This window comes from Rana temporaria, chromosome 8 (genome assembly GCF_905171775.1).
Source record: "Rana temporaria chromosome 8, aRanTem1.1, whole genome shotgun sequence".
Lineage (NCBI taxonomy): Eukaryota > Metazoa > Chordata > Amphibia > Anura > Ranidae > Rana > Rana temporaria.
The window spans coordinates 38,043,581-38,065,221 of record NC_053496.1 but is presented as its reverse complement, the minus strand read 5'-3'; the positions used below and the strand labels follow the sequence as shown (position 1 = coordinate 38,065,221).

Below are 21,641 nucleotides of genomic sequence, written 5' to 3'. Positions count from 1 at the left end.
AGACACTGATGCTTTTTTGCCTTCCCCTGCAGTGCTGCCGGCTTCGACTTCACTCCCTCCAGCTGTACTGCAGGGGGATCATTTCTAACATCCATACCCACATCCCTCTGCTTTCCCAGGCCCAGACAATATTTAAATCAACTTTTGATGAGACAGGTGCTTTCTGGGCTACCAATAGCTTGAATTTTGAAAAATTTTAGCAGAAATCCCACATTTATTTGAGCTGTCTATGGCCAGTCTAAGGTTCACTAATAACACCTTGTACCAAAAACTCCACCAGATACAAAGTGGAGCTCAGACACCATTCAAGAAACGCCTGCTGGAGTTTGCTGTGGCGTGCAAGTTTGCTGAGACGAAGAAGGGCATTATCCGGAGAGACAGCATCTGGGACAAACTGATATTCAAGAAGGTCCAGGTCAGTGGTGTCTCCTGTACATAACTAATACATTCCAGCAAAAGAGGGGTTTTCCTACAGCACATTTTTAAAGGAGTTCAAAGGGATGCAAATGATCAAATAGTCTCCCTTTCATGGCCACTTACATGTAACAGAACTTCCGCGTGTTGGTAGATTTGGTAGCAATCGTGTGTTTTAGGCTCTTTTTCCCCACTTGGATAAGAAATTGGCTTGGATGGATTTTCATTGCTAACTGTTATAATTTTTCACTGTCATTCCACCCCTTCCTAGGCCAAAATATTGATCTGTAAATGTAAATATTTGTCAGGGCCGCCATCAGGAATTATGGGGCCCCTTACACAGCTTCAGGCATGGGCCCCCTGGAGCAGAGAACCGGGGGGGGGGGTGCTGCCGCCTCAAATTGAGAAGCAGGAAGGCTGCCGCGAATTGAGAAGTGGGGGTGTCCACCGCTAATTGAGAAAATTGAGAAGCAGGGGGAGGTCGTGAATTGAGACGCGGGAGGGTGCCACAAATTGGGGGGGTTGCCCTGGGTCCTCTGGGCCCCTTACAAAAAAAGAAATAAAAAAAATAAGGGAATCGGTTCATTAACATATTAAAATAAATTGGAAGTTGTAGGCAGTTCACTGATTTATTCAGATCTTTGAATATTTAATTTACAGGATGCATTTTGTTAATACACAAAAATATAATTACAAAAACGTTTCCTTATTACAAATGAAGACATTAGGGATATAAAAGACTAAATCAAAGTTGTTTTAGTTGGATATCCACCTGAGCAGTCTCAGTGTCTGAAAGGCACAGCCTGTACAGTTTGGTGGGGGCACCTTGGTCCGGCTTTTGCAGATTCCAGTACTTTCGTGTCTATGGCATATTTGCAGCATTAACTGTGTATATATTCTCTCTGCTGTCCACAGGATACTATGGGTGGACGTGTCCGAATCATGGTGACAGGTGCTGCCCCGATATCAGAGAATGTTTTGTCCTTCCTAAGAGCCTCTCTGGGATGTCAGGTAATTTCATCAGTTCCAGCCTTCATCTCCAATCGTTTACTTCCATTTAGCATTTGGGAACAACACAGTTTGCGCAAACGATGTGGTGCCAGTGGCAAAGCAATAAGCATGTCTGAAAATCTAAAAACAAACCAACTTAATTCCTAATCCTGGCACTAAACTTCCCCTACCTCCTAAACCCAACCCCTCTCTCCCCAAGGAGTGAGGAAGGGTTAGAACCCTTGTTAATTTTTTTTTTTTTGCTTAACCAGCAACCAGAGCAGGGGTCTCCAAACATTCAGTACAAGGACTACATTGTATATTTTATGAACATTCACGGACCAAAAAACAAACAAACTCAGAGTTCCCCCTTACATTAAAGTCACCATCAGACATCTGTTCCCCCCCCCCCAGATTTCAGTTGTGCCCCCCACTGCCCTGCTGACCTTTCATGCTTCCCCTGCTGACCCATTGTACGCTGTCCTGCTACCATTCTGTACACTGCCCTGCTGCCCCACTGTTCACTGTCTTACTGACACCCTATACACTGCCCTACTGACACACTGTAAACTGCCTTACTGACTCCCTGTACATTGCCCTACTTTCACCCCGTAGAGTGCCCTACTGACACCCTGGACACTGCCCTGTTGCCCCACTGTACACTGCCTTACTGACACCCTATATACTGCCCTACTGAAACTCTGTATACTACCCTACTGACACCCTGCCCTACTGACACCCTGTACAGTGCCCTACTGACACTCTGTACACTGCCCTACTGACACTCTGTACACTGCCCTACTGACACTCTGTACACTGCCCTACTGACACCCTGTATACTGCCCTACTGACACCCTGTACACTGCCCTACTGACACCCTGTACACTGCCCTACTGACACCCTGTATACTGCCCTACTGACACCCTGTACACTGCCCTACTGACACTCTGTACACTGCCCTACTGACACCCTGTACATTGCCCTACGGACACCCAGTACACTGCCCTGCTGACCCACTGTACACTGCCCTACTGACACACTGTTCACTGACACCCTGTACATTACCCTACTGACACCCTGTAGACTGTCAGGCTGACTTGCTGGCTTACCATTATCTGCCCCCCCCCCCCCAAAGTCTGAGTGCTTTCCTCCTTGCACACTATCTATGTCCCTGCTAGGCAGATTTACCCTCTCTGATTGTCTTGGTCACCATTGTCACTATGACAGGAAGTGATGGATAATGTTTTTTTTTTAACAGTTGCCACTAGAACAGAAACAGAGAGAAAATCTTTCAGTGGGAACACCCATTCCGCTGACAACTGGAATTTCCCCTGACTTTGGAGAGATTTTCTTTCACTTCCTGTTATTTCTCAGGAACAGGAAGTAAAGAAGTATCCCCTGATGGACAGAAATGCAGACAAAAAGTTTCCTGGGTGTTGTAACTTTTCCCTACTACAAAAGAATTATAAAAGTTTTGGTTTAGATCGACCTCAACCTTCAGGCTGGATTCCCACGCCTGTGCTTTGCGTTAACACACGTGTGTCAATGCTTGTTGTGTCACGCGGTAATGTGCATTGTGTTTGGGCTTGTTGCTGCTGATGCTACAATGCAGGCTCATTGCCAGTGCTGGGGTGTCATTCAAAATGAAAAGCACCTCAATGCAGCTAATTGTGTTACACGTATTACCACATGTTGCAGTAACATGGTAACACTTGCATTACCACAACACAGAATTTTGAATCGGACTCTCAGGCTTCTCACATGCAATTTGTTTGTTCCAATCACAGATATTTGAAGCCTACGGACAGACAGAGTGCGGAGCGGGATGTTCATTGACTACACCGGGAGACTGGACAACTGGTAAATTTTGGCAGTTCTTTGAGTGTTGTACAACATGAAATTATATTATATTAAAAGCTGTTTCCTTTGGATATTTATGTTACAGTGACCATCTTAGTGTAGATCTTTTCAGTAAACCTAATTTCTATGTCTAGTTTTACATATACTGGGCCATATTCTCGAAAAATATCCGCGGGCTGCGCTTAGGGCACTTACACTCCGCTGTACCAACTTACTGGAGCAGGTGTTGTATTCCCCAAACACTTGCTCCATAAGTTGGGACAGCGGAGTGTAAGTGTCCCGGCGTAGCCTGGCGGATCTCCAAGGGGGCGTCTTCTATTCAAATGAAGCGCGCCCCCGATGCGAAAGAACTGGGCATGCGCCGGGCTGCAAAAAGCCCAGTGCGCATGCTCCAGTTCTCGGCGGAAAACGTCAATGACGCCGACGTGTGCGTCATTGACGTAAAGTCGTATTCAAGAACGACTTACGTAAACGACGTACTCGACGAAAAAACACGACGGGGACCCGACGCCATCCGTAACATGGCCTACGCGAGACTTGCGGAAATGTAATCCTCCATATAGCAGGACTAAATTTCCGCTTACGCAAACGACGTTAGCAAAGGTTACGCGACGCGAACTCGTTCGGGAATCGGCGTAGAAGGATCATTTGCATATGCAAATGACTCCTTCATGTAAATGCCATCTAGCGGCGGCCGGCGTCATTGCATTTAAGATCCGCCAGTGTAAGTGACTTACAGATGGCGGATCTTAAGTGTATCTATGCAAAAATGATTCTGAGAATCACTCGCATAGATACACTGGCCAAAAAAGGGAGTTACGATGGAGTATCTGACTTACTCCATCGTAACTTCACTGAGAATATGGCCCACTGTATATATTTATATAAAATATGTACTTTTCTTCATTGTGCAGATATATCAATCTAGAAGAATGGTCTCCAAACTGCTTGCTTTTATCCGGCCCTTGGGGCACCATTCCTTCCACTGACACCAACAACGGGGCAATTTTTTTCCCATTGAAATAAATGATGGAACATTATTCTTCCCATTAACATCAATGATGGGGCAGTATTCCTTCCCTTAAAACATGATGGGGCTCTATTCCTCACACAAATACAAATGATGAGGCATTACTTCTCCCACTGACACAATGGGGCACTATTCCTTCCACTGATATAAATGATGGAACACTATTCTTACCACTGACACCAACAATGGGGCACTATTTCTCCCCCCCAATACCAACGATGAGGCACTATTCCTCCCCTATCATAATGCCAACTAAGGGGCATTATTCCTCCACCTAATACCAATGATGGGCACTATTCCTCCCCTTAATACCAACGATTGGGGCACTCCCCCCCCCACCAATACCAATGATTGGGGCACTATTCCTCCCCCAATACCAATGATTGGGGCACTATTCCTCCCCATTATATCAATGATGGGCACTATTCCTCCCCTAATACCAACTTAGGGGCACTATTCCTCTCCATAATACCAATCATAGGCACCAGTCCTCCCCTTATACCAATGATAGGCACTATTCCTCCCCGCAATACCAACAATGGGGCACTATTCCTCCCCGTAAAAGCAATGATGGGCAATATTGCTCCCCCTAATACCAACAATGCCATTTCTGTTCCTGACTCTGTGCCTATAAGGCTGGGAATTTGGGGTTTTCCTGACAATCTTTGTGTATTCCATCTCTTCCTATTACATTCTACATACTGTAAAGAAAAATCCAGCAGGGATGGTGGGAACCCCTCATAATTGACAGACAGATGGATTAGACCTGGAAAACCAGAGCAAGGATGGTGGGAACTTCAAAAAATTGGTACAGCAGGTGAGAAAACCCTGGAACTCAGCACAGGGACGGTTGGAAGTCCTCATATTGGGCACAGTAGGTGCACAGTCCTGGAAACTTAGCTCGGGGGGGGGGGGGGAGCCCTCATATTGGACACAGCAGGGGTACAGACCCAGGAACTCAGCACATGGATGGTGGGAATCCCTCATAATGGGCACAAAAGGTGTATAAACCCAGGAACTCAGCTCAAATATGGTAGGAAGCCCTCATAATGGGCACAGCAGGTATGTAGACCCAAGATTTTTAGCTCAGAAATCTCATCAACAGGATCCCCAAGGGATAATAGAGACAAACAGTTTCTTTCTTCAGCTCCTACAAATCTCTGAAATATCAATTTGGGTGAAAAATCTCTTTAAAAATATCCTAATATACCTTCATGAAATGTAATGCCATATTACAATAATCTATGCATCTTGTTATTCTTTAAGGTCATGTTGGGGCTCCTCTTCCATGTAATTTTCTGAAACTGGTGGATGTAGCAGATATGAATTATTTCTACTCTAATGGGGAAGGAGAGGTAAGTTGGTCTTTGGGATCTGTAGAACATCCCCTTACAAAATATAACAAGGGCCAGTTTATGTTTTATTCTTTCTCATGGCTAAAAATCATATCACCATGGGAACAATAAAACTCCATAATAAGAAAAGTAAGATTTCCTTCCACTTCTGGCAGACACCCATCAGATGAATAGAAAGTCAGGAGAAATCTCCCCAGTGCGCACACAGAACAACCTCGCCGTTAGTGTGTTATCCTTTAAATCTGACCTCCAGCCTTCCCTGTAGTCATGCACAGTTGCACAGGCTCCTCTTCTGTACTGAATCTGCTTATTCATCTCACTGCAAACTGTGATCTTCTCACAATGTGCATTCACAGCTGCAGCAAGCCAGATAGACCTTGCCTACTATATTGGCAGCAGGGCATCCAGTACCATCTATGCATTTCCTCCCCAGCTTCACTGCCTCTGGATGTACATTAGACATTTGACAAATTCGTTATTTATGAAATTTCCGAATTTTCGAAATTTTTGAATTTCCGAATTTTTAGAAATTCAGAATTTCAGAATCTCAGAATCTCGGAATTTCGGAATGTCGGAATTTTGGAATCTCGGAAATTTGAAAATTCTAAATTCCGAAATTTTAAAATTCGGAAATTCTAAATTGTAATTTCGAAAATCGTCGTTTCGGAAATTGTCATTTCGGAAATTCCAAAATTCTGTTTTTTTTGAGAATTTGAAAATTCTAAATTCCGAAATTCCGACATTTGAAAATCGGAAATTTGAAAATTCTAAATTGTAATTTCAGAATTTCGGTATTTTGAACATTCAAAATCCCGAAACTCGAAAATTCAGACATTTGAAAATTGTAATTTCAAATTTTTTTATTTTGGAAATTTGGAAATTTGAAAATTCAAAATTCCGAAATTAGAAAATTTAAAATTCGAAAAATCTAAATTGTAATTTCTAAAATCGTTGTTTCGGAAGTTGTCATTTTGGAAATTCCGAAATTCATTTTTTTTTCTCCAAATTCCGAAATTCTAAAATGTGAAATTCTAAATTTTAATTGAAAGTTCGAAAATTAAGAAATTCGGAAATTTAGACATTTGAAAATCGTAAATTCGGAAAATCTAAATTGTAGTTTTGGAAATTCTGAATTTTGGAAATTTTTAAATTTAAAAATGCCGAAATTTGACATTTTTGAATTTCCGAAATTCAGATTTGCCAAAATTACAAATTTTTGAATTTCCGAAAATTGCAAAAAAACAAACAGATTTTTCGGCAGTGCACATGTCTAATGTACATGGTTTGAACACTTTGACGGGCAGACGACGAAGCAAAAAGCAGAAAAATGATGTAGCCAAAGTAAGCTATTTGTCCTTTCTTTTTAAATCATTCCTTGCATTATTATTTTCCAGGTCTGTATCAAAGGCCCCAACGTGTTTCAAGGTTATCTGAAAGACCCAGAGAAGACAGCGGAGGCAGTCGATGCGGATGGTTGGTTGCACACAGGAGATATCGGCAAATGGCTTCCCGTAAGTAGCTCCAGAAATTTGGGTTTGTCCACCCATGAAGAACAATAGAATTATGCTCCAGCTTCTTATACCTCTCAAAGGCTTCTATGGTGCTTTGAAGGCCCTTTTACATTTATGTTCAAGTGTTATTGTGCACTTTTGCATGCAATTTTGTGCATTTTCTATGCACGTTTACAGTATGTGCCTTCTTGGGCGTCTTAAGGCCCCTTGCACACTGGGGCTTTACTTGGCACAGGTGTAGCGTCCAGCGCTGCTGCAGACAGCCTGTCTAAGCCTATGGAAGGCTGTACCTTGACGGGCTGAATACTGTACCAAGTGGTTCTGCCGTTTTAGGGCTCTGTCCTTTTAACAGTGAATTCCTGGAAATAGAAAAAGGTATATATAGAGCTTGCACTTACATTATATATAAATAATAGCTATATGCATTACCATCCCTAGGAAAGAAATGTATATAAATTCCCGGTATCGGGATGGGGCATGGGGCTTTATGAATGCATATTAGGTAATATGAAAGATAACAATTCAAATAGCAGTCATGTTGGTAACCTTGGAACCACAGAAATCGTACAGAGATGTGAATTTCTGGACCACAGAAGATAAGTGTGCAACAAGCTTTAACAAGATTTTTCTGTTTATGTATTATGCAAAGTAAGGAGGAAACATTCAGAATATTTGATACATGCTTTCATCCTTTTTCCATATAAATGCATGTGAACGTAAAAGAAAAAGGTGTTGTGCCCTATTTGTTTTTAAATGCATAAAAACACGAACCGAGTGCATAGAATTTATAGACAATGTAGCGCAACTATAAATATACTGGGCCAGATTTATAGAGAACTGCGGCGGCGTAACGTATCGTCTTTAAGTTACACCGCCGCAAGTTTTCCTCGTAAGTGCTTGATTCACAAAGCACTTGAGTGTAAACTTGCGGTGGAGTAACGTAAAGACGTCCGGCGCAAGCCCGCCTAATTCAAATGGGGCGTGTACCATTTAAATTAGGCGCGTTCCCGCGCCGAACGTTCTGCGCATGCTCCTTTAGGAAATTTCCCAACGTGCATTGCGTGAAATTACGGCGCCCCGACGTGTTTTTTGAATGGCGACGTGCGTAACGTACTTTCGTATTCTCGGACGTCTTACGCAAAAAAAAAAAATATTTGAAATTCGACCCGGGAACGACGGCCATACTTTAACATGGCTCATGTAAAGTTAAGCCATGAAAAATCAGGCCTAACTTTGCGACGGGAAAAACCGTCTAGCGACGACGTAACGAACGCGCGTACCTTCGTGGATCGCCGTAAAAGCTAATTTGCATACCCGATGCTGGAAAACGACATGAACTCCACCCAGCGGCGGCCGAAGTATTGCATCCTAAGATCCGACGGTGTAAGTCAATTACACCTGTCGGATCTTAGGGCTAACTATGCGTAACTGATTCTATGAATCAGCCACATAGATACTCTCAGAGATACGACGGCGTATCAGGAGATACGCCGTCGTATCTCTTTTGTGAATCTGGCCCACTATATCCTTCTTTAGAAACACCCAAGAACCATAATAAAATGAAGTCTATAACAATTATAAATTTCTAGCCATCAATGTCAAAATAGTATGCCACGTCTTGCAACGCATCTATTGTGCCATGCATGCATCCGCCCTGTGCTGTAAATTAAACTAGACATGTGCAATTTGTTTTTTTCCGAATTAGTTTCTTAACGAGTTTCAACAAATTGTTAATTCAAAAATGTCCGAATAAACGAAAACCTGTTTAACAAACTTTTCTGAATATTCGTAAATTCGAATATTCAAAAATTCGTAAATACGATACATTTTGTAAATTTAAGATTTTTTTATATTTTTTGGGAAATTGCAATCTTTTTTTGAATTCTTTTGAATTTATGTTTTTTTTGGAGTTTACTTTTTTTTATTTTTGCACTCTCCCCCAAACAATATGGCTGTGGGGTGATGTCACAGGTGTGGCCCAGCCCCTATACGTACTACGTCCCCTTCAACGAACTTTCTCCTTTTCAGGAGAAAAAGCCCATAGCATTGACTACATCAGTAAAAAGAAGACTGACAGCAATAAACAGGTATTAAAGACCAGATCAATTATTTTCAGTAGAAGTGTCACAACTCATATTTTACAAATATTTGCAGGCCAAAAAAAATCCTTCCTTACATCAGGGTCCCGATCAGAGTGTCCCTTACAACACTTATCCCTTATTACAGGATCCCCATCAGTGTCACCCCTTACATCAGGGTTCCCATCAGAGTCTGCTCTTACATTAGAAGTGGAGACCATAGGCAGGTACTGACCTTAATCCATAATTAGTACCCTTGAGGATAAGCCACTTATCCTAGATGTTTGGAAACCCTGCTTAAGAGCATATTTTTTTAATCTGGAGGAACCCTTGAAATAATTTTAAGGTCTCGGGGGAACTTCAGAATTCAGCAAAGTTCTGCAGGTACATATCGCGTTCAACTTTACTGTTCAGCATAGACGCTCCATACAGGATCCTCACTGTAATGCAAGTCCCAACTGAGGCTAAATTGTAGAGCTTGGGGAACCTCTGCTAAAAATTATTTTATCTACAGCTTATGGTACAATAGCTTGCCATACCTACCGTAATTGACACCAAGAGTGGATCATTTTACAACATACTTCTGCTATAAAGGACAACAATAATCTTAATATAAAATGAATAACAATAATGCCCCGTACACACCATCACTTTATGTGATGAAAATAAACGACATTTTCTGTGAAGTAAAAAATGACGTTTTTGAAACTTCAATTTTCAAAGACGAAGTTGCCTACACACCATCGTTTTTCTCACAATGTTCTAGCAAAGCGAGGTTACGTTCTCACCACTTTTTCCATTGAAGCTCGCTTCATAACTAGCTTCTGGGCATGCGCGGGTGAAAAAACGTCGTTTTAAATGACGTTTTTTACTACACACGGTCAATTTCTGTGAAGTAAAAGTTGACGTTTTGAAAAACGACACATAAAATTGAAGCATGCTTCAATTTTTTTTGGTCGTTTTTTAGAAGACATAAAACGACGTTTTCCCACACACACGGTCAATTAAAGTGACGTTTTTAAAAACGTCATTTCTTTTCATCACATAAAGTGATGGTGTGTACGGGGGCATCATGCTCATAAAACAAGCACAGGGGGAGATTTACTAAGAGTCCTTTCACACCGAGCCGCCATGAGCGTTGGCAGTAGGTTACTATTTTTAGCGGCGCTTTACCTTTGCAACGCTTTCGGGCCGCTAGCGGGGAGGTTTTACCCCCCGCTAGCGGCCGGAAAAGTGTTAAAGCCACCCGCAAAACGCCGCCAAAGAAGCTGCTAGCTGGACTGTTTTTGACGCCCTGCCAGCGCACCCCTCCATTGTGAAAGCCCTTGAGCAGCCGTTGTCAACCTTTTCAACACAGAGGAACCCTTTAAATTACTTTCTGGTCCCAAGAAAAAATGACTATATCTACAACTCAAGATACATTAGAGATAACTAGAAAGATAAATGGTGTCAGTTGGAACTTACCTGAGAGGCAAAAATTGCTCATTGCTCAAGGAACCCCTAGCAGTCTCTTGGGAACCCTGGTTGAGTAACAGAGGCTGTCTAAATAAAATTGATAAAATCTGGTCAGGGTGGTTGTCAACAATGGCCCAGATTCAGGTAGCAATTGCGCCTGCGTAACCATAGTTACGCAGCGCAATTGCTGACTTGCGCCGGCATAACGAGTTCTCCTGATTCAGAGAACTCATTACGCCGACTGCAGCCTAAAATCTGCGTGGCATAAGGCTCTTATGCCACGCAGATTTTAGGCTGCATTCTTGCGTTGACCGCTAGGGGGCGCTCCCATTGTGATCAGCGTATAGTATGCAAATTGCATACTAACACCGATTCACAAAGTTGCGCGGGCCCTGCGTACGCAAGGTACGGAGTTTCCGTACGGCGTCTTTAGCGTAAGGCTGCCCCTTCTAATAGTAGGGGCAGCCAATGCTAAAGTATACCCGTCCTTCCCGCGTCGTGAAATTTGAATTTCACGCCGTTTGCGTAAGTGATACGTGAATGGCGCTGGACGCCATTAACGTTCACTTTGAAGCAAATGACGTCCTTGCGACGTCATTCGCCGCAATGCACATCGGGAAAGTTTCCCGACGGCGCATGCGCTTTGCGATCGGCGCGGGAACGCGCCTAATTTAAATGATTCCCGCCTCCGGCGGGATCATTTACATTGTGCGCGCTTACGCCGCGCAATTTTGCCGGCGCGCCCTCGCAATTTACGGAGCTACTGCTCCGTGAATCGAGGGCAGCGCAAAATATTTGCGTGGGCGCAGGGCAAAATCGTTGCCCTGTGCCTCCGCAAATAAAGCGCAACTCGTACCTGAATCTGGGCCAATGTCCAATATAATTTATTGTATTTTGAGAGGGCTTTCATACCATGTCCTATGAAGGCTCTTTCACTCTACATCTATTGGAGTCTATCTATAGGTGCAAATACACAGACTGTACATGACTCTGTATTTGCACATTCTCTTGTTTATATAAGTAAGAAAATATTAATGGAATTACTCTTGAAAAAAAAAAGACGACCTTGGGTTTGGATATACGTGTAGAAAGTCAAACAAGGGTGTCAGACCAAAGATCTAAGAGACCAAAATCTTTTCATATTGATGCTAACTCATAGCAAGAAGACATAAATCATCTAACAGGTTTTGGGGGCTCAAAAGTCTCACCCTTCTTCAGGGTTTAGATATTTTATATGGATCGGAGTACTAAGGAATAGCACGGCACTGGGGTTAAATGTTTTCATGTGAACAATGGAGTATTGCAAAAAACTTTTTGTTGCCAAAGTGAGCCAGGGCAGTTAGCGTGGGGAAGGGGTTGCTTTTAAGTAAGCTGTATTTCCAATGGTGGCCCTGGGCTCCATCCATAGAAGTCAATCAGAGATGGCCAAAAGACATGAGTGATCATTTCTGATTTCCACAATTCCACTACATATAATACTAATTAAACCCAACACTGAATGATATAAGCCAACCGTCATCGCCTGGGGTTACGAGGCAGCTTGGCCACCAATAAGTGATCAAATGAAGTTCACATCCCCTATATTTAATCAATAAACTGCTGCCAAATGCCAAATTTCACGCGTGCTTAGACACAACTTTATTCTAATTTGGTGCAAACAGAGCCAAGGCTGAACCCTGCTGGGAAGTAATTATATTCTTGTTGGGAGGTAATTATGTCATCCCCTATGGAATATGAGGCAGTTAGGTCACTAATAAGTGATCAAATTACATTCACATCCCCTATATTTAATCAATAAACAGAATTTCACATGTGCTTAGATGCCCCTTATTTCTAATTTGGTGCTTACAGCGCAGAAGCTGAACCATGCGGGGAGGTAATTATGTTCTTGTTGGGAGGTGATTATGTCATCCCTTATGGAATATAAAGCAGCTAGGCCACCAATAAGTGATCAAATGAAGTTTACATCTCCTATATTTAATCAATAAACAGAACAACCGCTGCCAAATGCTGATTTCTCGTGTGCTTAGAAGCCCCTTCATTCTAATTTGGTGCTAACAAGGCTGAGGCTGAACCCTGCTGAGAGGTAATTATGTTCTCGTGCTCTCGCTCTGTATTCGGTAAATCAGTGTCAAGAATGGTTCACAAAAAAAAAGAATGCCAATATTCTGTCTCAATGGCGAGATTTCCAGGTATACTCAATGCTGCAGATGCAAAAAATTTTGATCCTTCCAGAACAAATTTTCCACATGTTACAACCAAAAACGTAAACGTATTTTATTGGAATTTTATGTGATAGACCAACACAAAATGGCACATAATTGTGAAGTGGAAGGAAAATGATAAATGGTTTTCCACATTTTTTACAAATACATATCTGAAAAGTGTGGGGTGCCCCCCTGAGTGAATACTTTGTAGAACCGCCTTTCACTGCAATTACAGCTTTTTGGGGATTTCTCTACCAGCTTTGCAATTCTAGAGAGTGACATTTTTCCCATTCTTCTTTGCAAAATAGCTCAAGCTCTGTCAGATTGGATGGAGAGCGTCTGAACAGCAATTTTCAACTCTTGCCACAGATTCTCAATTGGATTTAGGTCTGGACTTTGACGTGAATATTCTTTGATCTAAACCACAGCTCTGGCTGTATGTTTAGGGTCGTTGTCCTGCTGGAAAGTGAACCTCCGCCCCAGTCTCAAGTCTTTTGCAGACTCTAATGCTGAGTACACATGATCGGGAATTCCGACAACAAATGTTCGATGTGAGCTTTTTGTCGGAAATTCAGACCTTGTGTAGGCTCCATCGGACATTTGCTGTCGGAATTTCCGACAACAAAAATTTGAGAGCTGGTTCTCAAATTTTCCAACAGCAAAAGTTCTTATAGGAAATTACGATCATCTGTATGCAATTCCGACGCACAAAAATCCTACGCATGCTCGGAATCAATTCGACGCATGCTTGGAATCATTGAACTTCATTTTTCTCGGCTCATCGTAGTGTTGTACGTCACCGAGTTCTTGACGTTCGGAATTTCAGACAACATTTGTGTGACCGTGTGTATGCAACACAAGTTTGAGCCAACATTCCGTTGGAAAAAAAATCTACGGTTTTGTTATCAGAATTTCCGATAGTATGTACGTGGCATAACAGGTTTTCTTCTAAGATTTCCCTGTGTTTGGCTCCATCCATCTTCAATTCAACACTGACCAGCTTCCCTGTCCCTGCTGAAGAAAAGCATCCCTACAACATGATGCTGCCACCACCATGTTTCACAGTGGGCATGGTGTGTTCAGGGTGATGTGCAGTTTTAGTTTTCTGCCACACATAGCGTTTTGCTTTTAGGCCAAAAAGTTCAATTTTGGTCTCATCTGACCAGAGCACCTTCTTCCACATGTTTGCTGTGTCCTCCACATGGCTTTTTGCAAACTGCAAATGGGACTTTTTATGGCTTTCTTTCAACAATGGCATGCTTCTTGTCACTCTTCCATAAAGGTCAGATTTGTGGAGAACATGACTAATAGTTGTCCTGTGGACAGATTCTGCCACCTGAGCTGTGGATCTCTGCAGCTCCACCAGAGTTACCATGGGCCTCTTATCTGCTTCTCTGATAAATGCTCTCCTTGTCCGGCCTGTCAGTTTAGGTGAACGGCCATGTCTTGGTAGGTTTGCAGTTGTGCCATACTTTCCATTTTCGGATCATGAATTGAACAGAGCTCTGTGAGATGTTCAAAGCTTTGGATATTTGTTTATAACCTAACCCTGCTTTAAACTTCTCCACAACTTTATCCCTGACCTGTCTGGTGTGTTTATTGGCCTTCATGATGCAGTTTGTTCACTAAGGTTCTCTAACAAACCTCTGAGGGCTTCACAGAACAGCTGTATTTATTCTGAGATTAAATTACACACAGGTCGACTCTATTTATTAATTAGGTGACTTCTGAAGGCAATTGGTTCCACTAGATTGTAGGGGTATCAGAGTAAAGGGGGCTGAATACAAATGCACGCCAAATTTTTCAGATATTTTTTTGGTAAGAAATTTGGAAAACCATTTATAATTTTTCTTACACTTTTAAAAATTTGTGCAACTTTGTGTTGGTCTATCTCCCAATAAAATACGTTTGCTTTTTAGGTTGTAACATGACAAAATTCGAAAATTTCAAGGGGTGTGAATACTTTTTCAAGGCACTGTATGTAACAAATTTAGTATCCATTCATTCTGTTCTAATATCCTCCAATATAGTGCTCAGATTGTGTTTAGCTGACTTCTTTTGTTTTACACAAACACACAAGAATCTCATTAAGGGCTCATTTACACTGGGCAGTGCATCCGAGCATGCACGCTTTTTTGCGCATTCCCGCACATCATGATTTAGGGCGGCCTATTAACCACTTAACGACCACCGCATGTACATATAAGTCCACAGAATGGCACGTACAGGCAGATGGGCGTACCCGTATGTCCCTGCCTAGACGTGGGTCGGGGGTCCGATCGGGACCCCCCCCCTTCGTACATGCGGCGGTCCGAAATCGTCTGGGAGCGATCCGGGATGAGGGGGCGGCTATTCGTTTCTAGCCACCCTCTTGAGATCGCTCCCCGGAGCTGAAGAACGGGGAGAGCCGTATGTAAACACGGCTTCCCCGTGCTTCACTGTGGCGGCTGCATCGATCGTGTGTTCCCTTTTATAGGGAGACACAATCGATGACGTCAGACCTACAGCCACACCCCCCTACAGTTGTAAACACACACTAGGTGAAACATAACTCCTTCAGCGCCCCCTTGTGGTTAACTCCCAAACTGCAACTGTCATTTTCACAATAAACAATGCAATTTAAATGCATTTTTTGCTGTGAAAATGACAATGGTCCCAAAAATGTGTCAAAATTGTCCAAACTGTCCGCCATAATGTCGCAGTCACGAAAAAAATCGCTGATCGCCGCCATTAGTAGTAAAAAAAATAAATAATAATAAACATGCAATAAAACTATCCCCTATTTTGTAAACGCTATACATTTTGCGCAAACCAACCGATAAACTATTGCGATTTTTTTTTTACCAAAAATATGTAGAAGAATACATATCGGCCTAAACTGAGGGGAAAAAAATGTATTTCTTTTTGGGGGGTATTTATTATAGAAAAAAGTTAAAAATATTGAATTCTTTTCAAAACTGTCGCTCTATTTTTGTTTATAGCGCAAAAAATAAAAACCGCAGAGGTGATCAAATACCACAAAAAGAAAGCTCTATTTGTGGGAAAAAAAGGACGTCAATTTTGTTTGGGAGCCACGTCGCACGACCGCGCAATTGTCTGTTAAAGCGGCGCAGTGCCGAATCGCAAAACCTGGCCTGGGCTTTTAGCTGCATTTCGGTCCGGGACTTAAGTGGTTAACTTCATTGGATTGCATTATGCACATAAAAAGTGTAAAAATAGTGCCGGTATGATTTTTTAAATTGTGCTGCAGCAAAATGCATTGTACTGCAGTACCATGTGTTTTGGTAGACAAGATAACGTGCGTTTGCTAGATGCGCGGGGGTGCCTTTAAGAATGAATACCCGTGCTCGTCTGTAAAAAGGCAGCATGTTTTTGTACAGTGAGGGGAAAATTCTCCTTTTCCCACATTGCGTCTGGTGTGAACAATCCCTAAAAAAAATATTAATATCATTATATAGGCTTTCGTTTGCTCAGTCCTTTACAAACTAAAAGATAGACAGTACCATTAGAAAAATTTAATACAAATGGGTTTAGGAGGGCCTTGTTCATAAGAGCTTACAATCTAAAAAACATGTGTATATTTTTTTTATTATTACATGAATATGAGGTCATCTCAGGTTGTCATTATACAATGCTTAGAGGGGATTTCCTTCTAAACGCATTGATCTTATTGTCTTTTAGAATGGGACCCTGAAGATCATCGACAGGAAGAAGAATATCTTTAAATTGGCGCAGGGCGAGTACATCGCTCCGGAGAAGATAGAGAACGTATATATCAGAAGCGGGCCCGTGGCTCAGGTGTTTGTACACGGTGAAAGTCTGCGGGTAAGGACATCATATACTGTGAAAATGGGGACGGTAATCCTCTTAGAAAAATGCTAATGATACACAGGTGGGGGAGGAGCTGGGGTCCAGGAGATATCTAATTAACGACAGCTTAGAACAAGATATATACAATTAGAGGCAACTCCCTTATGAATAAGCCCCAGAGGACCACCGCGTTGATGGAACTGGGAAGATACACGTTGACTGACACATGGCTTGTATGATAAATGACTAATCTCATGGGTAGCCGAGGGATGGCGAGGGGTTAAATCACAGGTGGTTGAGCCGCAGTATTACCACCCCCTGACGACTTCCCACCTAAAGTCTACAATACAGCTAAAGGTGGCTGTTCACATGCCATTGCCATGTGTTGAGCTACAGTATTACCACCCCCTGATTTTCCACCTAGAGTCTACAATACAGCTATAGGGGGCTGTTTACATGCCATGGCTAATCGATATGTAATTTACCGGCCCCTTCTTTTTCTAAATGAACACAGTGAACACACTCATTCACTGTGTTCAATCATAACTGAAGCATAGTGAACTGGCCAGTTCTCTTGATTCTTCAGCCAGGACCAGCACACCCTGGATAGACTTATTCCACGTACACACAATCTGAATTTCCGACAACAAATGTTCAATGGGAGCTTCTTGTCGCAAATTCCGACCGTGTGTAGGCCCCATCAAACATTTTCTGTCGGAATTTCTGACAACAAAAATTTGAGAGCTGCTTCTCAAATTTTACGACAACAAAATCTGTTCTCGTAAATTCCGAGTGTGTGTAGACAATTCCGACGCAAAAAATTTCCACGCATGCTCTGAATCAAGTACGAGACGGAAGCGCTCGGTCTGGTAAAACTAGCGTTCGTAATGGAGATAGCACATTCGTCACACTGTAACGGACTGAAAAGCAAGAAGCTGAAAAACGCAAATCGTCTCTCACCAAACTTCTACTAACACGAGATTAGCAAAAGGAGCCCAAAGAGTGGCGCAATTGGAATGGAACTTCCGTTTTATTGTGCCTTAGTACGTGACCGCGTTCTTGACTTTAGCAATTTCAAACAACATTTGTGCAACCGTGTGTATTCTAGACAAGTTTAAGCCAACATCCCTCGGAAAAAAATCCACGGGGGTAGATTCAGATAGAATCGTCTATCTGTCTACCCGGGTAAGGTATCTGAGATACGTTACGCCGCCGTAATTTAGGGTGCAAGTTCTGTATTCAGAAACAACTTGTGCCCTTAGTTACGGCGGCGTAACGTATCTGTGTCGGCGTAAGCCCGCCTAATTCAAATGTGGATGATGTGGGCGTGTTTTATGTATATTAACTGTGACCCCGCGTATTTGAAAATCCCAGTGCGCATGCTCGAAATTCCGCCGCAAACGACGTAAAATTATCAAAACTTGACGCGGGAACGATGGCCATACTTAACATAGGATATGCCTCATATAGCAGGGGTAACTATACGCCGAAAAAAGCCTAATGTAAACGACGTAAAAAAATGCGCCGGCCGGACGGACGTACGTTTCTGAATCGGCGTATCTAGCTCATTTGCATATTCCTCGCGTAAATCTATGGAAGCGCCACCTAGCGGCCAGCGTAAATATGCAGCCTAAGATACGACGGTGTAAAACACTTACGCCGGTCGGATCTTAGGGAAATCTATGCGTAAGAATCTAGAAATCTATGCGTAAGAATCTAGAAATCTATGCGTATGAATCAGGCGCATAGATACGACCGGCCGGACTCAGAGATACAACGGCGTATCTGGAGATACGCCGTCGTATCTTCTATCTGAATCTACCCCACGGTTTTGTTGTCGGAATGTCCAATCGTCTGTACGCGGCATTACAGTAACTGTGGTTTTTAAATCTAACCATTTGTATATGAAAATTAAAGATCTGTTTATTTTTTAAGCCTTTTTGGTATATGTATTTATTGGACCCTGCAAGGTACATATGAAGTCCCACCCTATTTTTGTTCTCATTCGGTAATTGTTTCATATGGGATGGTACCTTTGTAGGGTCATAACTGCCTCACATTAATCCCTCATACTCTTCTAATAAAGAAGATTGTTGGTTCTTTTTTTGTTTATAGCGCAAAAAATAAAAAGCCCAGTAGTGATCAAATACCACCAAAAGAAAGCTCTATTTGTTGGAAAAAAAATGACAAATTTTATTTTTGTACAGTGGCGCATGAGCTCTCAAATGTCAGTTAAAGTAACGCAAAAAATAGCTTGGTTAAGGAGTAATTCTTCCGGAGGTCAAGTGGCTAATAAACAGCTGCCAACAAACAGAAAAAGAGCTCCACTTGTTTCTCTATGCCAGGCACAACTATGACATCAGAGGTGAGAAATCACAATTACAGAAACAGAACTGAAGGCCAGAAGCCTGTATATCGCAGTCAGACATGATACTGTGTACCATACTCCCACAATAGCAGGGGATGCAAAGCAGACAAATGCGGAATGCCATCTCAAAAGCGGTGACCCAATTGTACTTATGCCATTTGTCAACTGGAAATACAGGAGGCAACTACAAGCAACTAGGGAGCCCACCCAGGCAACCGTACAACGTATGGATCATGAGCAGTGTCAGGGTGTTCAAGCCACTGAACCCAGATTATGTTGAATGTATTTGGACATACTGGGCTATTGTAGGCAACTCTATACAAGTAGGGTGACCACATTTCCAAACTACCATTCAGGGACACCCCCCTTCCCAAAAATCCTCTTGTGCTGTAACGAATCACAGCACAGTGATTGGACACAAGAGGTGGCATTTATGATTTCTCCAATCACAAGCAGGGGGCAGGGATTGTGCTCTTCCAGGCATTCCCGGCCAGGGCGAGTACTGTTAGTGAGTAAAGCAGTGATGTTGCAGTCTTTTTTGGGGGATCAGATTGGCCCGGGGGGTAGCTGTGTCAGTTTCATTCCGGGACACTGTATTGTCCTGGAATGAAGGTGCCCGGGACAGACCTGCAAAATGCGGGACTGTCCCGGGCAATCTGGGACACGTGGTCACCATATATACAAGGGAAGTGCAGAGTTTACAAGAAATTTCCATTTATCGAAAGAGGGGGAAACAGCTGATTTCAAAAAAGGAGGACAATGGCTTTCCTAGCATAAAACATCAATGTGCTGAGGAGAATCCTTGTGACCTTCCTGGGAGCTAGCAGCTCAGCCAATCCCAAGAGGCAGACCTTCACGTCCAGCGGCACAGAAATAGTTATTACCAAGGTGATAAATTGTTAGATTTACACCCTGTAGGCCTCAATCACCGGACATGACCAATAAAATTGGATAAAATTTGCCTGTGGATTAGTGCAGTGCCAAGAACCAGAGAAGCTCAATGGGGAGAATTTCTGAACATGATCAACCATAAGAGAAGAGCGATTAATTATTTTAAATTGGATCAGCCTATCTTGCACTGAAATTAGGTATTGAAATGGATAGTTCCAAACATCATCCCAGTCGTCGTCATCATCATCATCATTGGCTCCGAAGCCCAAAAGAACTGTGGAAAGGCAGGATTATTTAATAGAGGAAAACTCAGGGACCAAATATTAGGGTTATGATGAAGCAGCAGACAGAAATGATACTTACTGTATTTATTGGCGTATTTTTAGCTTGAAAATAGAGGGTAGACTGTGCCTGCGTGTTATACGCAGGGGGCTGTGGAAAGTTTTTTTCCCGAAGCTTCCCTCTTAAAGTTAGGGTGCGTGTTATACGCCGATAAATACGTTAGTCCCCTGGAGTGAGACAAGTACACACGCTTTATTCATATTTCATGTCTGAGGTTTACAGTCATTTTGGTGTTATTTGAGAAAATTTGTGTGATCTTTATTTAGGGGTCCATTCAACACTTTTAGAACATGTTAACATGCACTGCTGCAATTCACAAGTGATGCTACATGCGTTTATGAAATACAGTGTCGTTTATTTTGACTGGCACCCCAATGCACACTGTCAATAGAAGTGTGTTGCTGACATTGGTTAGATTTTGTTACTAATCAAGTGTGTTTTTGTCTTTATAGTCCTGTCTGGTGGGGGTTGTGATTCCCGATCCTGAGGTCTTGCCGGACTTTGCGACAAAGCTTGGCGCTCGTGGTTCGTTTGAGGAGCTTTGTAAAAACTCGGTGAGTTCTGCAGAAATTCAAGATTCAGGAATAAGCAGTATATCATCTGTATACTGATCCAAAGGGTATTAATAATAAAGGGGGGGAGCAATCAATACAGGTACAAACGAAAAAACAAACATGGGGACAAATGGAATCAAATATGAGTACAATAGTGGGACAAGGAGAATCAAATATGGGTACAATAGAAGGACACAGGAAATGAAACATGAGGGTAATAGGGGGACAAAGGTAATCAAGTATGATTTATGGGAATCATATATGGGTACAAAAGGGGGACAATGAGGAAATAAGGGGGAATTAAGAGGAAACATATACACAATATTGGTATAATGGTTAGCGCTAAACCATCTGATGAAAAAGATTAAAGTTTAACATTTTAATGAAAAGGCATGCAACTGAATGCTGATACATGAAGGTGCAACCATGTGAATGGTGAGTGGATTAAAAGTTCTGGGGGATGAACCTCTAAAATGTTGTCTCTAAAAAAGTCTCTAAATGGAGGCTGAAAAGGGAGCAAGGCTGCTTCAGGCACGGGCTGGGGAACCCGATCACTGTGAACAAAAGGAAAGCAAAAGGAGGTGAGAAGCGCCAAGCCAATCCTTTAAACAGCTTAGGAATTTATTCAGCATATAACTATAAAACAACAGTAAAAACTTGCGTGAAATTTTTTGGAAAACTTGCAGAGTGCTAGTGCGGGTGGTAACTTCCATGTGCAGTGTCACAGGCGCACAGGAGCAGGGCCAGATTAAGAGCATCATGGGCCTGGTGCTGAG

General features: G+C 42.5%; 1 protein-coding gene across 1 annotated transcript in view; it reads left to right on the top strand.

The window, feature by feature from the left end:
- The window catches only part of ACSL5 (acyl-CoA synthetase long chain family member 5), an 81,883-nt gene that overhangs the window by 51,501 nt on the left and 8,741 nt on the right, over positions 1-21,641 (top strand). The window contains exons 13-19 of the mRNA XM_040361625.1: positions 281-415; positions 1,330-1,425; positions 3,192-3,264; positions 5,561-5,649; positions 7,044-7,160; positions 16,582-16,725; positions 20,764-20,865. Coding sequence (XP_040217559.1) covers positions 281-415; positions 1,330-1,425; positions 3,192-3,264; positions 5,561-5,649; positions 7,044-7,160; positions 16,582-16,725; positions 20,764-20,865 — 756 coding nt within the window. The remainder of the gene's footprint in view (positions 1-280; positions 416-1,329; positions 1,426-3,191; positions 3,265-5,560; positions 5,650-7,043; positions 7,161-16,581; positions 16,726-20,763; positions 20,866-21,641) is intronic.